Genomic DNA, 16,981 nt, shown 5'->3' with positions numbered 1-16,981 from the left:
CATGAAGACTTAATATTTTCTTCATTTTCTCCACAATAAAGTTGAAATATTAAAATGAATACACCTCACACATCATTTCCTTCCTCACTCCACCAGTCTTCTCAGCAAGTCTTCTAAGTGTCTATGTTTGACCAGCTGGAATATAAAACACAAAGAACTTTCATACAGACCTGTTTCCCATTTAATCTTTAATGTAACTGTAATGCTACTGGCCCTCTGATGATTTTCCTTATATGTCAAAATGGAGTCTTTTTATGAGTAAATCAAGCCAAATAGGTGTGGAATAATTTTACACTATTCTACAATCCACCATGTTTAGGGAGTCAGTACTATATGGGAGGCGACATCCATATAGTACTGTGCAGAAGTCTTGAGCCACCTCTGATTTCTGTATATTTTGCTTCCAAAAAGCAACACTTTCTTGTCTTGTCAAAAGTGCTCCTTAGCAATAGTGCAGAGAGATGGATCTAGACCTTCAGTTCATTCATCTGGTGTTTGCTGAAGTGGCATCAGACGTGCTGACAGTGGAAGGTGGTTGTCAAGAAGCCATTCTTATAAAAGAGAAAACGACTAAGGTGTGCCAAATTGTTTGTGTGCTGTAACAAACAATTTGTCCATAAGGTGGCGTTCTAAGTCAAGTTACGTTACTACTGCAAATGTAGCAGCCCATTATTCATATTGCTGCGTCGAGTGCCACAAAAATATCACACATAATATGACAATTTTTATTTAAAAAAAACCCAACAGGTCCTGTATATTATTGTGCCACACATCTAATGCTAGGTGGGAGGTTTTCACGTGTCTACTTTGTTTCTAGTATGTTTCACATATAATTGTAACATCAGTAAAAAATAATAATAATATTTTTTTTGTTATTTAAAAAAATGCATTCATTATTGACAGTTGGAAATCACAATAAAACTGATAACTCTATATTATGGGATGTGTGTGGTTATAAATTTATGCCATTAGAATAATTTGACTGTAGTCTATCTATTTGCTTAGGTTTCTTCCAATGTATTTAAACTCATTCTTACTAAGAAAAAGCGTCCAGCCCCTAAAACAATATATTCCAAATCAACAGTTATAACAAGTGGAAGAAAATCCAATTTGTTGCAGATCTATCACTTGTTGACCTCTTCGTCCATCAAAATTAACCAATCAGAGGGCACCACCCGATCCAAAAAAGGTAGCGAATACTCTCTGACCCGCCTCTCTTTGTTAGCTCGACCAATGAGAAGCTGTTGAGCAGTGGCAACCGTAGGGGATACGAGCAACGGACAGATACGGGAGAACAGTGGCCGCTAGTAGGACCGTTTTATCCCCAATGATTTAATCACATGAGAGGGTAAAGAAGCGTTTTTATCACCATGAAATTGGATTTTCTGAGGAGGTAGCTGATATCGAGGCTCCTTGCAGGCTGCTGACAGAGAGAAATGCAGAGACGAGGTAATTTCCCCGTATTGTGGTGGTGGGAGGCAACGGCCCCCGCAGTGTTCCGAGATACAGCGGCAAAGCTAGCAAAAACAGTAGAGGGGAACTTCCTGGACGGCGCTATCAAAATAAAAACATATCCACAGACAAATGATTTGTTTCGTTACGGTTCTGTGCGTAATTACTTTTAACACGTTTTAGAAGCCTTACAGGCAAGCAAATGATGGAGTTGTGAGTGTTCTCTGGTGATTCGCAGTAATCAGTTGTTATGAACGATTGACCAAAGTACTGGTTTTATTTTGAAAGGAATCGCGCTCTAATTCCTTCTTAGCAAATGTTAGCTTGTGCTAGCTTGACATATAGCAGAAGAGGTGAAGTTACAAAGCCTTGAACCAAAACAAGACTTTAAAGCCTGTGGTGGACAACGCCGCTTTGTTATGAATGGAACACACCTCGCCTTGGTGACTGATTTTCAGATCTAATGCCTTTTCAACCGGGAGTCCGATTGTTTATGTGAAATAGAAGCCTTCCTGGAAAACACGATACGGTTAGGATGATAACGGTTGGGATATTTCAGCTGATTCAATCAAAAGAAAAACTTAAGTCGACATTAAGTTGCCTTTGCTCTGTTAAGTTACACTTTAGTGAGATTTAATCAATTCATTCCGCAGATTGCTATATTGTGTCGAAATACTGTGTATTTCATACTCATGAGTTTATATGACTGCTAATGTTGATTTTTAATGCTCGGAGGGTTTTTTTTTATCAGCTGTTGAGCTACTCTGGAATCAGAAGTTATTATTTATGCATATATTGTTTTTGGTACATTTATTGTCGACTGTTGCTGCATTTTTGGCTTCTTTATCACAATCACCCCTTTTCTTAAATACGGATAACGTTGATTTTTTTTTTTTGTAACAATTCAGTGGAAAGTACCTGAAAAAATCCCCACTGTGTTATACAAACACTTTTTGTAGTGATCCTTGCTGGGCAGTCATGTACATGTACTGTCGTTTTAAAAAGCATAGTTGAGTTAATGCGTTTTCTTTTTCCTTTTTTTCCCCCATTACCACGTTAGACCTTGAAGATCAACATGTGCTTTGCACTGCTCACTAACAAAAAGAAGCTCTTGTAGCTGGAGGAAGATTGCCTGCCCTAACTTTTCCTCCTCCTCCTCTACTTCTTCCTGGGGCCAATGACTGGACCCAACTCCCCAAACCGGACTGGCACCTCAACAGCCAAGCTGAGCAGGCATGGCCGGTCCAAGAGCACCAGCTCGCACTGTCTCCTCCGCTGCAGCACCCAGGAGTCCTCCTCTTTGTCTCCCCCAAAGAACAGCTCGAGATCCCCCGAGGAGGAAGAGGAGAAGGATGGAGGGGTTCTTTTCTACGTTAATCGATCTGGTTTTCCTATCGAGAGTGTCACCTGGGAGAGGATGTGGTCCCATGTGGCGGCCGTGCACCCTGACGGACAGGAGATGGTGGACAGGATACAAAATGCTACATACCTTCCCAAGGTAAGCCAGCTGGCCAAGGGACTGGGCCATCTCTCAGTGCTTTTAAATTCTCTACTGCAACAAATGTCTTTATTAATTAAACTAGATGTTATGCTTAGACATCTGTTGGTTTGTTTTGATTTGTTACTATCGTTTATGTGTTACAGAAGTGCATGCCATTTTTACTCACCACAGTAGTAAGGTTGGAATTGTTTTTACCTTGTGTGTGTGCATGTCCTACAAAAGCAGGTGTTTGTATGTCTGCCTTTCAACACGAAAGGGTTCAGATATGCATCTTACATCAAAATGAAGGCCAAGTTTGATCATGATTTGAGAAGTAACTTGCTCTGAGACAGGTGTGATCCTAGTGCTTTATGGACTCTAGTTTTTTATTATTTCATTACATTTAGATGGAGTTTATGGCAGCATTTTGGTGTTCACTGCACCCCAGTTTTTCTTTTGCCTGAAGCAACTATGATAGACTCCAGCATAAACCGGGTTGCAAAAGAAAACCTGGTTGGCATAGCACAAGACAGTTGAACTATTTTGTCTAATTTTCCTGCTAATTTTCCTTCTTTCTCATAACACCATAGCGTAATATTTCTCAGTTGAGCCAGAGGGCTTTTCAAATGACATCACTGTGTGTAGTAGTAAAAATATGACAGTTAGATGTGCACCAAGGTTTTCTTCACTGTTAATGGACTTTTTGTGAAGGGTTTCACTGAGCCCTCTGAGGTTCCTTGAATCTTCTCATCTCAAAGAAATTCAAAGATCTTCTGAATGTGCTGAATGTACTAGGCTGTCTAGTTTGTAGGGACTATATGATTGCCTGGGTTAGAGATGGGTATGTGGAATAGCCATGTTGGGACATAACTCTGTCCTTACATAACATACTTGGCTGCCACAAGATATATTAAATCATCAAGAGCTTTTTGAACGAACAGATGGATTTTAAAAGCATTATATATAGTATATATTCTATATTATATCCTATCTTGCAATGCACTTACTCGTCATTTTTATTATTGATTAGTATGCTTGGTATTTCCTTAATGAATCAAAGTGAAGCTTTTTAATTGTTTTTCACTTTCTGTCTTGTATGACATGAAATCCTCACGTCTGATTAGCTAAAACACATTTTAATTCTCACATATCCTATCTATAACCAGGCACATCACTGAGTATAAACTGTTATTCACAGATTCAGTGATTAAAGTTGACTACATTTAATTGACTAATTGTTGCAGTTAGATGAATCTACACTTGTATGGATCATTTGTTAACATTGCAAAGAAATTTTTTTTAAATAAATACATGTATCTGAGTCACTGCATTATAAAAAATACTGTTATCTAGCTGTGTTATCCTTCCTGTTGCTGTGACTGTTCCAACTTTAATGAGGAATTTATGTTTTTATAATGTTAGTCGGGGCATCAGATAGTGTATCTCCAAGTCGTTGGCATAATGGTCGCCTTAGGTGTTGATGTCAGCCTGTTTTCACAGTCTGTTGTTTCTCGGATGCACACTCTCAGGTGTACACACAGACAAATGCATGGCATTACCATGACAACAGTAGTGCTAAATTGAGCCATCATACCTGTCAGTTGAAATTAGTTCTGCATTTTGGATTTGTCACATTGAGTGGGACTCGGTGTCACTTCTGAAACGCGTACACACACACACACACACACACACACACACACACACACACACACACACACACACACACACACACACACACACACACACAGGCTTATTATCATAACCTGTTTGTTTGTTAGAAGACTGTTTCGATAACAATAATAGGGTATGCTTATAGTGGCATTAAGACCCAAGCAGCGGTTCCGAATGACAGCAACATCAGGAAGAAGGAACACGAGAAGCTCGAGAAATACCAAGGGCTCAGAGAAGAGCTCGAGAGGATGTGGAGGGTGAAGGTGTCGGTGGTCCCAGTGGTAATCGGAGCACTAGGTGCAATGACTCCCAAGCTAGGAGAGTGGCTCCAGCAGATCCCGGGAACAACAGCGGAGATCTCTGTCCAGAAGAGCGCAGTCCTAGGAACAGCTAAGATACTGCGCAGGACCCACAAGCTCCCAGGCCTCTGGTAGAGGACCTGAGCTTGAATTTTTATTTATGTGTATGTGTGTATATATATATATATATATATATATATATATATATATATATATATATATATATATATATATATATATATATATATATATATATTAGGGGTGCAACGATATTCGTATCGATATTGAACCGTTCGATACAGTGCTTTCGGTTCGGTACGCATATGTATCGAACAATACAACATTTGTAATTTATTTTATCAATTTTCCTTCTGACGATGCTGACTGTGTTGAGCGCTCAGTGAATCTGTGTTCGACTACTCCGCCTAGGCTGCACTGTCCAGCGCAGATCCACTGAGCGTTCAACACAGACAGCATTGTCAGAAGGAAGAGCGCAGGGCAAGCTAGCGAGACAGAAGTTAAGCTCTCCTTGCAACAGGCAAATTGAACCTCATTCAGATCTGGCGTTTGGAATTATTTTGGTTTTCATGTGACGTATGACCCTGAAGGTAAGCGAGTCATGGACTAAAGTAAAACAGTATGTTGGATGTGCCATGCAATGCTCAATTACATTGGTGTGAACTAGTGTGTTAGCGCAGTTAGCTCGTTAACGTGTTGGCCGTCTAGCCCCATGCACGGAGCGATCGGCGGTAGCTCGTTAACGGAGATTTGCCGTGTTGTGGCGTTAAGGTCATTTCAACGAGATTAACCTGAAAGCACTAGTGGGAACACGACGAATATGACTGCACATTTACGCCAACATCATCCTAGTGCAAAGACAAGTGGAAGCAGACAAAAAAAAGCAAGCTTGCTACTAACTTTAGCTGAGTCATTTAGACAGCTGTTAGCACATGATTCTCTTTATATGTTTAATATGCTGCTGAGAATATAGCCCAGAAGAAGCGGATAGTATAGCTTTTATTTTGGAAAGAGACATTTCTCTGTAATAAACTCTCTTTTCCAAAGATGAGTGATTCCTCAATCAGATACAGGGCTCGCAATATCGCTAGCCCGACGTCCCGGGGCTAGAGATTTTTTCAGTCGGGCTACCAAAATCTATCTCTTCCCTGCCCGTCGGGCTATTGTAGGAAAAATATATGTCAATGCTTTTGCATTCTTTCAGAAATGTAGCTGGGTAATTATGTCATTGGCATCGGTGAGCCACTGTCAATATGTGACATATTGAAGTCGCGTTTGAATTTGCACTTGTTTTTTTGCTTTCACTTTGCAATCGTGCGAACTGTGTATAGAGAGCGACAGCACTGATCTGTGAGTGATGATAATTTGTGCACCAATTCCTCTGACATCGTCTTATTAATCGTTAGCTTACTATGCAAACATGACAAGTGAAATCTCCCGCAGCAAGCTTAAACATGTGAGAGGTTGATCGCGCAGAGAATCGCTGAGCTTATGTGAGTGCGTGTGTAAAAGCATTTCAGTTCTGCTGAGCCAAATAAGACAGGTCAGGGTGAAGAAGTGACAGCCAAAGAAAAGCTTACCACAAAACGGAGAAGTTATGACAAATCAGACTATAAGGCAAAAAGAAAGTGCAGCTTTATGGTTTCATGGACAAAAGAATTTCTGTGGCTGCAATATGATGAGCTAAATAACCAGGGCTGCACATAAGTGGTCCGCAGGTGCGCATTCGCTGTCAAAATAAAAAACATGCACAAGGGTTAGGGTTAAATTTAAAAACTGTGCTTTTGAGTTAAAATATATATGTATAATTTTAATAAATGACAAATTAAAAATGCATGAACATTCTTTTGTATCGAAAAAATATCGAACCGTGACACCAAAGTATCGAACCGAACTGTGAATTTTGTGTATCGTTGCACCCCTTATATATATAAGCTTGAAACCTGGATACCCCGTAGCCGGTTACCAAGATTACGTGAAGTACCCTCAGAAGGTCTGCTAGATGATGTTAATGCAGCACTACGGACAATACCTACAACCACGATTACCGACACTAACAAGCTGATCTACAATACGGCAGCAGTGATCAGTGAGATGCTTGGCTACAAGTTGAACAGCCACAAGGGGCAGTACCCTCCATGGAGAAGGAGGCTAGAGGGCAAGATCAAAGTAGCACGGAGGGAGGTTAGCCAACTAACGGAGTTGCAGAAAGGTGCGACTTACCTATTGGCTAAAGAAGCTGACTGCACTCCACGAGCGTCTGGCAGCACAAATGAACCAGCTGCTAGTTAACGAGAGACACCCGGAATGGCTAACCGAAGGTCGGACGGTCCTGATCCCCAAGGACCCCAAGAAGGGACCGGTCCCCTCCAACTACCGACCAATAACCTGCCTCAGTACTACATGGAAGCTCCTGTCAGGCATCATATCGGCTAAGATGAACAGGCACATGGGTCAATACATGAGTGGGACACAGAAAGGAATTAGCAAGAATACCAGAGGCGCAAAACACCAGCTACTGGTAGACAGAACAGTCAGCCGAGACTGCAAGACCAGACTGACCAACCTGTGCACTGCCTGGATTGATTACAAGAAGGCCTATGACTCAATGCCCCACAGCTGGATACTGGAATGCCTAGAATTGTACAAGATCAATGGGACCCTAAGAGCCTTCATCAGGAACTCAATGGGGATGTGGCGTACAACACTAGAGGCCAACTCCAAGCCCATAGCACAAGTCACCATCAAGTGCGGGATCTACCAAGGAGATGCTCTGTCCCCACTGCTGTTCTGCATAGGCCTGAACCCCCTCAGTGAGATCATTAACAAGACTGGCTACGGATACCGACTACGGAACGGAGCAGTTGTCAGCCACCTCCTGTACATGGATGACATCAAGCTGTATGCCAAGAGTGAACGAGACATCGATTCACTGATCCACACTACCAGGCTATACAGCAATGACATTGGAATGTCGTTCGGACTGGAGAAGTGTAGTCGGATGGTAACAAAGAGAGGGAAGGTAGTCAGAACTGAGGGGATTGAACTACCAGAAGGCAACATTGCAGACATAGAGGACAGTTACAAGTACCTGGGGATCCCGCAGGCAAATGGGAACCATGAAGAGGCCGCTAGAAAGGCTGCAACCACCAAGTACCTGCAGAGGGTCAGGCAAGTCCTGAGGAGTCAGCTGAATGGTAAGAACAAGATCCGGGCCATCAACACGTACGCCCTGCCCGTGATCAGATACCCTGCTGGGGTAATAGGCTGGCCAAAGGAGGAGATAGAAGCCACTGACATAAAGACAAGAAAGCTCCTTACCATGCATGGAGGGTTTCACCCCAAGTCCAGCACCCTGAGGCTGTACGCTAAGCGGAAGGAAGGGGGCCGGGGACTGGTGAGTGTCAGCACCACAGTCCAGGATGAGACAACGAACATCCAAGAATACATTGGGAAGATGGCCCCAACTGACCGAGTGCTCAGTGAATACCTCAGGCAGCAGAAACCCAAGAAAGAGGAGGGAGACGAGGAACCATCATGGAAGGACAGGCCCCTGCACGGTATGTACCACCGGCAGATAGAGGAGGTGGCTGATATCCAGAAATCCTACCAGTGGCTGGACAAAGCTGGACTGAAAGACAGCACAGAGGCACTAATCATGGCAGCACAAGAACAAGCTCTGAGTACAAGATCCATAGAGGCTGGGGTCTATCACACCAGGCAAGACCCCAGGTGCAGGCTGTGTAAAGATGCCCCAGAGACAATCCAGCACATAACAGCAGGGTGCAAGATGCTAGCAGGCAAGGCATACATGGAACGCCATAACCAAGTGGCCGGCATAGTGTACAGGAACATCTGTGCCGAGTATAACCTGGAAGTCCCGAGGTCAAAATGGGAGATGCCCCCAAGGGTGGTGGAGAATGACCGAGCTAAGATCCTGTGGGACTTCCAGATACAGACGGACAAAATGGTGGTGGCTAACCAACCGGACATAGTGGTGGTAGACAAACAGAAGAAGACGGCCGTAGTGATCGATGTAGCGGTTCCGAATGACAGCAATATCAGGAAGAAGGAACACGAGAAGCTGGAGAAATACCAAGGGCTCAGAGAAGAGCTCGAGAGGATGTGGAGGGTGAAGGTAATGGTGGTCCCCGTGGTAATCGGAGCACTAGGTGCGGTGACTCCCAAGCTAGGCGAGTGGCTCCAGCAGATCCCGGGAATAACATCGGAGATCTCTGTCCAGAAGAGCGCAGTCCTGGGAACAGCTAAGATACTGCGCAGGACCCTCAAGCTCCCAAGCCTCTGGTAGAGGACCCGAGCTTGAAGGATAAACCGCCCGCAGGGGCGTGCTGGGTGTTTTTTTTATATATATATATATATATATATATATATATATATATATATATATATATATATATATATATATATATATATATATATATATATATAAACACATATTTATCTTTGTCTGTTGCTTCTGAGGCCCCTCAGCCCAGATTTTCCTCATAGTTTCCCGTCAGTGATTTGGATGAATGCTTGTTGTTTTGCAGGCAGAGGTGAAGGGAATCCGGTTGTTGTTTGGCTCTGCTAATTGGCCATGTGGTCATTAGTGACCTGGTTGGCTAGCAATGCCAAACTCACTTACTGTGTTCCAGATACAAGGACAGCATCAGGTTGTGTGTGCACACAAACACACTAAACTGTGCCTTGTATATGTAGAAGTATCTACTTTTGGACAGATTTAGCGTTGCATATTGTAAGACACACTACAACTTGCAGTCTTCAGTGAAGCAATAATTAATACGAAGAAAATATAAACACATTTTTATGTAAACAATTAGTCTACTTTTTAAAACCTTCAAATTGATGTTTTTTTTCTTCAGTGTGTCTAATCTAGACTTGCATACATTATGAATCAAGTCTCACAAATAACCTGTTAAATAAAACTGTTTAAAAGTCCGCTGTGTTGGACTACAACTCATAGTCTGTGTTCTTAGTCAACTCGGTGTCATAGCCCATGAACATGATTCCACTTCAAAGGTGGAGTTGGAATCTGTCCCGCCGCAGGTCAAGATCAGACCACCAAAGTCACTAGTGATTCTAAGCGTTATTGAGAGCTTAGGCAAAAATTCACAGGGGGTCACCTTTAACCAGGGATCAGTACCGTTATGTTGCAAAATTGGCTTAACTCAATTCAATCTCATAACAGCCAACAGAGTTCCTCTGCTAGCTAAGTTAACCAATGAACTAATATGACGTTAAGTAATGCTAAGAATCACCACTTAAATCTGATTTACAAATATAATAAAAAAAAACCATCAGCTATGTAAGTTATACTTCATCTACCATTTTTGTTATTTGTTTCCATGGATTTCGATTCCTGTCTCTGTCTATTGTAATGTCTTGTGTTGGTGCTTTATGTAGGTATCTCCATTGTCAGTTGGTTTCCATTGTAACTTTGTTGATATGTAACCTGGCCCCGTGGGGCGACCGTGGCTCAGGGGATTGGGAAGCTCATCTCTAACCGGAAGGTTGCTGTCGATCCCCCTGCTCTCTCTGTCCTGGTCGTTGTGTCCTTGGGCAAGACACTTTACCCTACCGCCTACTGGTGTTGGCCAGAGGGGCCGATGGCGCGATATGGCAGCCTCGCTTCTGTCGGTCTGCCCCAGGGCAGCTGTGGCTACAACTGTGGTTTGCCTGCATCAGTGTGTGAATGTGAGAGTGAATGAATAGTGGGATTGTAAAGCGCTTTAGGTGCCTTGAAAAGCGCTATATAAATCCAATCCATTATTGTAACCTGATACTCCTTCTAGTATGTGTATGTGTGTGTGTGTCTATAAGGTGTAAAACGGGTGGTTACCACAGATACAGTCACAACTAACCAAGGTGGGTTAACTGTGCTTTAAGGTGGGGAAAGAGAACAAGGAGAAGACATGAGAGTGAAAATGGTTTTGCTTCCCTAATAGGACCGACAGTGAAAGCCAAAAATGTTTAATTAACTTATTAATTAGCATATTATCGTCATATAGTGTAATCTGAATTTGGTAGTCTCTGTTAATGTGACATTTCTAACAGCTGCTGTTTATAAAATGTAAATTTATAATTTATATAAATTTACATTTTATAAACCATTTGTCGTATGACAGTAAGACAAATGGTGAGAGGAACATCATTAGCCACGATATAACTTTGTAAAGATAGTGCAACATGTGGTAGCTTGACATGCTTTTTAAAATATAGGTCAGTATTACAGTCTATGACCAGAATCCTTGTCACCATTCTCTGTGTCCTAACACCATACCACAGCACCCAAATAATCCCTCTAATACAATCTGGGTGGTGGATAATCTCTGAATACCAACTGGACTGCCTGAAGGGTTTTTGATGGGGAAACAAAACAAGCGAGAACTCTACAGAGCAAAGATCTGTTTTACAACCAAAGCTTGAAAGAAATGATTTGATTCAGGATATAGTGTCTCCAAAAGTTGCAAGCCTTGTAAACTACACCATAATTACAGCCAGTGCTCACTTTGCAATTTTTCCTGAGGGTTTTAAATTTTCACTAATTTTATCTGAAACATTTCGGTAAGCCCTAAAAGCACAGCGTGACAGGTTGAAGCATGAGTCTGTTTTCATGTCCTGCTGTGTGTTCTGTTGTGCTACATCTGAGGCTTGGTTACTGGTCAGTGGAACATGAGCTAAATCTAACTGTACAGATGCTGTCAGTCGAGGGGAAGGATACATTTGTTTTTCATTTCCTTTGCACTCTCTTTCCCCGAAGCACCCAATATCCATGGACCTGGTTTTCTGGGCTAAATCTGGTCGGGTAGCCGTGGCCTCTAAAAAGTCCCAGTCTTTACATGTACACTTGGCTGAACGATGGCAATTAATCTTCTCAGGCTATTACAACAGATTGAATACAGCTTATTTGCAACCATTCACTAAATCACACTAACCAATTTACTTCTGATTAGAGTCTAAAATCAGGTGAAATTTGGTTCCTAAGAGACAACCAGCCATTGTTTCAAAAGTGCAGACATGTTGATTTTTATTTGGATTTCGATTCTTCTGGTTCCTGCTCACTATTTTAAATCACGAGACTTTGACTGCCTTTCTCCTAGCTTTAATTTGTGCTTTATGGACTGGATTTTGGTCCTTACTCTTATACACTTGACTGACTTTAATAAATACTGCACTATAGATTTTAATCTGTTTAGAGAGATGGGTTAATCTTTACTTTACTGATCCCACAAGGGAAATTGTTGTGTTACAGCAGCAGGATAAAGAATAAAATACAATCTACAATAAACAACATTAAGTAAAAGTCCTCCAGGTACATAGTGAGGGTCTTATACTGCCAGAAAAACAACTTATGTATGCAACAGATTTTTAAAAAAGAAAAGAAAAATTGGGTTAAGTTAAAGAAGAGTAAAAGGTACGATTAAGAGAGTAGATAGTAGAGCAAAGTGCATTAATAAATAATATGTGCACTATAAATCTAAGAAACAGCTGTAGAAAGATAGAATACAGAAAGCTGAGTTAAGGTGTTGCTCCACAGACAGATATCAGGTTGTTTTTAACTTTTGTCACTGCGAACATATGTTTAGCATCATCATCATGGCTTGCTTACTTAAGTTTCCAAAAAAAACGTGATGAAGCTCAAGCAAGACTTATGGACCAAGGATGAGCTTATCTTGGACTTTTCATCTGTTGCACCACCCAACCTAAAAACCTTACAGCTCTGCAGTCTTCCTCTTACGTAGGCCAATCCCCTTCCACTCTCAATGATACCGCTGATTGGTCTGTTTACATCACCAGTGGAGGAGAGCCAGTTGTTTTGGCGAGATGCAAGAGCTCCTGGGTATAGCCAACGTTGTCCGGGCTAAAACCAAACTCAAAATCACATGTCTACTTCATGCAGCTCAGAGCCTCAAGCAGGAAGTCTGCAGGGGTTATATCTTCTGATGCCTGGAGATTTTGTAGCAGTGGTGAAAAGAAAGGGACAGGGGACAGTTTTTGACAGGACAGTAGAGTAAATGGGAAGTCAGAGAGAGAAAACAGGGCAATGAAATGCAAAACCATGGCCCCTGCAGTGACCTGCTCAACCCAATGTAAAATATTAAAAAGCCATAGTGTAATGGCTTTTTTGCTTTACTTTTCTACATCTGGCAAAGTGTTGGTCATCACGTTTTTCAGTTTTTTTTCAGGGAGGAATTCTTTTAAGGGTAAATGTTTCTCTTCAATGACAATAGGATTTATTTATTTTGGTTGGCCTTAACAGATCACAGTACAACTATAACCTTTTAGCATTGCCCCAGCAGAATGACCTGAGTGACATAACAAGTGACATAACAACAAGAAAGCAGGAAAAAAATCTGCAGCTGACAGATTCCCAAAATGATATTATTTTTGTGGGATAGTTTAGCGAATATGACCTGTTATATATATTAGGGCTGCCACAAACGATTATTTTGATAGTCGACTAGTCACCAATTATTTTTGCGATTAGTCGACTAATCAGATCATGCATCCATTGAGCGTAAAACCTACAGCTTATTGCACCAGCATGCATCTGCTCTTATATAACTATCATTAGCTTACAGCTTTTAAGTGTTTTAGGTATGTGCTAACTAAAAATAAAGACAAGATGATTGTTTAATTTTTAATGAAATTTACAGATTGTTTCGGTGAAGTTTAATAAACTCAGCCGTCTGCTCCTTGCTATCTGAAATATAACGGGACCCCGGAGTATATTCTCGAGCATCTCACACTTCTGATAGTCAGTTGTCTGCTTGACGTTTACTCAGCTGTGTAAAAACTATAACTTGAATCGCAGCCAAACTGATTTACTCAGGAACAAATAAAATACCGAAAAAAGCCAAACAATAACATTTTAAGTTATCTTAGTGACTTGTATATCATGTTTAACCTGAGTAGCGAAAGACAGCGGTGGGTTTGAAAATGATGTGCCGGGAGTCCGGTGTTCTCACGGGCTCTAGTGAGCCTTGAACCTGGGCTAGGTATCGAGCTGGTGGGTAACAGACGTCTCCGAAAACGTCAGAGCGCTTTTGAAAATATGAGATGTCTTCTTCTTCTTCAGGGTTTAACGGTTGGCATCCTTGTACATGCAGTGCTGCCATCTTCTGTTTCAGTCCGTTATTACACTCTTAAATCCTACTACTTATTCCTGCGTCTTTTGGGATATTACAAAGCTTCAAACGACGCGTCAACTATTAAATTGGTCGTCGACGATTTTGATAGTCGACGTAATCGTGACTAGTCGACTAATCGTGGCAGCCCTAATATATATCAGGGTCCAGAGTAAAACAGTGCTGCTGAATTACAGACATCCCTATGTGTGTAATTCAAGTAGAAATGTTTTGGCTCGGACGTTGATACATATGGACGCCTGCCAACAAGGATTACTGCAGACAGATGTGCTCTGAGGCAAAGAATTACAGACAGCAGCAGTAATCTTCAAGAAGGTTCAAGGTTCTTTATTCATCACATGCATAGTTATACAGGTATAACACACAGTGAAATGTAGCCTGACTTGTGCAAAAGGGAGGGGGGGAGAACATTATATATAATATATACATCCGGTGACTGTGTGTGTGCATCAGATTTGAATCACAGATAGCAAAGTTGCTTTTATTTTAAAATTTAATTAATATGACCATAAACTGAAACTGTGTGTGTGTGTGTGTGTGTGTGTGTGTGTGTGTGTGTGTGTGTGTGTGTGTGTGTGTGTGTGCTTATCATAGTCTTGCAGCAGATACAAGCCACAGTTAAGTACTGCTGTCTGCAGTGAACTAGTGGAAGCCTTCAGGGAATGCTGTCATTACTTTTCATACAAATGAAAAAAGGAAGTCTTATGCTGAGGATTAATCATTGGTGTCTCAGCTGTCTTTTTTGCACACACGCTCAGAGAAAAAGGCATTCCTTGGGATGTCCCGCTCTAAAGATAACTTGACAACAGGAAATTTGATCGGTCTCTCTCCCTCTTTCTGTCCTGCTTATTTGTTTTGAATATTTCATCACACAGAGCTAAAGTGCTTTAAAGGTTGTAGAGGACACAGCTATCTGTAGTATCTGTCACCTTAGTATTACCCAGCATACATTAAAGACAAAAACACTCATCTGTTTATTTATACTCCCAAAAAGCTTGGATAGATAAGGCATGGAATTGTAAATAAATTTACATGTCTTGCTCAGCTTTAATAATTTGTTAACAACAGCTGAGCCTGTTCTTAAAACTAGTTATAAAATTAATTTGACTCTTGGCAATTATTCTGCAGTTCTCTTACTATTTTCCACCTCCTTTTCTTTCTTATACTGCCTTTTACTGCTCATCCCCCATTTCCATCAAACAATTTAAAATTCAAAAACCAGGACAGTCATACTGTCTCCTCTGTGTCCCAGTCGCTTTGTATTTTGTCTGTGCTGCTGGATGGGATATGTTAGTCCTTGAGACCCAGCAGAGGGGAGACGGATACAGATGATGTTTAGACCTGGTGGATGTAAAGCTGGCTCTGGACTGTAGAGGTGGAGAAAAAACATGTTGGTGAAGATACAGAAGGAGGACAAAATGACATATGAGAAGAGGGAGAAAAACGAGGGGCGTTACAGAAAGGGGGGAAAAAAGATGATAGATACGAATATAATGGGAAAGAAAGGGCAAAAGAAGAGTAGAGTAGAGTAGAGTAGAGTAGAGATGACTATAAAAACATAACAAAAGGATGGTTGGAGAAGAAAGAGGAAAAGGGACAAGATTACAGAGGAGGGAGGAAAACAGGAAAGGAACCAGTGACAGATTAATTATCAGTGTTAACTGTGGCTCTGAACTGATGCTCTCCAAGCTGAACTCTTAATAGACAGGGGGAAGGCTACTGCATCCTGACACTGTGTTGCTGTCTACAGTATATTATAGTTAATAAGAGTGTGCTGCATATTGTACATATATGTCCAATGTGATTGCTTAACGCACGCTTCACAAGGACATTAAGCTGTGCAAGTCACCATCATCCTTTTACTGTAGCGGAAAGGAGAGAGGGGAGGATGATAACGGAGAGATCATCACTCATCTCACTCCCTGACCCAGACGAAAGCCGCTTTAGTGTGTTTGTGCGCGCGCACGTGTTTGTGTGTGTGTCAGCTGCTGTAGCCACTCCATAACGCCTTAGTGAGGATTTCACTACATGAGAGATTATGTGGTAGTAAAACCTGCTATTTACTGGTTTGGGCCAGCTGGCAGACTGATTTATGGGCTGAATGACTTTTGACTTGCCTAATAACTGTACGAGTGGCCAGTTGGCTGATTATTTTATTTGCTCTGTGACTTACTGTCTGACAGGTTGCCTGGCTGGCTTGGCGTCTGCTTTAAAGTCGATTTGACTTTTTTGTCTCTATGGAAACACAAGTTAATTGGCAACCATTTAAGCTAGATTTAATAGATTTCAATTTCAATTGAGCCTTGTCAGATATTAGTTTAAACATATGTGTGTGTAGCCTGTATACTGTAGCAGTACTGTACTGAGTGGGATCAGGCTAACTGTCAAAATTGTCAAACCATCGTAGATTATGGACAAACCAAGGGACCTAGATGAAACGGTCAGATGTAGGATAGCATCAGCTCAGTTTCACTGAGGCTACACTGGCCCAAACATAAATACACTAAAGTGTGTATGTGAATTTTAACTGCATGTTCCACATAACATATCACATAAACCCTTGAACCAGTCCGAAGTTAATCACCTTTGATCATTTCAATTTAGTTGTGTCATATAGCTTAGCCTTCTACCAAGAAGCTGGCTGCACATAGAAATGAAATTAGCATTTCTATCATTTTAAGTTTGGGCTCAAAAAAAACATATAATGCTGCAATTTTATAAATATGTTTTGGGTTACAGTGTGACTCTGTTTGTTGTGACAGCATTAGTGATTAAATTAGAAATGTGTCTGTTTATCATACATGAACGAGGCCAACAACTGAAGCGTGTAGGTGAAATACCTCCTGTGGGACTGTAAAACAAACCTTTCTGACTTCCTTCTTTTTAAATCT

The 16,981-nt window shown here is 41.4% G+C and overlaps 1 protein-coding gene across 6 annotated transcripts in view; it reads left to right on the top strand.

Annotated features, from left to right (window-relative positions):
- Nucleotides 1-1,146: 1,146 nt before the first annotated feature.
- vash2 (vasohibin 2) overlaps nucleotides 1,147-16,981 on the top strand; it is a 45,853-nt gene continuing 30,018 nt past the window's right edge. The window contains exons 1-2 of one of the 6 annotated variants that reach the window (XM_082505171.1): nucleotides 1,147-1,449; nucleotides 2,673-2,950. In XM_082505171.1, coding sequence (XP_082361297.1) covers nucleotides 1,437-1,449; nucleotides 2,673-2,950 — 291 coding nt within the window. In that variant the 5' untranslated portion in view covers nucleotides 1,147-1,436. Of the gene's footprint in view, nucleotides 1,450-1,789; nucleotides 1,997-2,512; nucleotides 2,951-16,981 lie in introns of those variants that run through there. The other 5 variants (XM_082505167.1, XM_082505172.1, XM_082505170.1 and 2 more) reach the window with 5 other exon arrangements.

Source organism: Aulonocara stuartgranti (assembly GCF_965226115.1).
Source record: "Aulonocara stuartgranti genome assembly, chromosome: 15".
Classification (NCBI taxonomy): Eukaryota; Metazoa; Chordata; class Actinopteri; order Cichliformes; family Cichlidae; genus Aulonocara; species Aulonocara stuartgranti.
The sequence above is the reverse complement of the archived record's forward strand: the minus strand, read 5'-3'. Positions and strand labels throughout refer to the sequence as shown.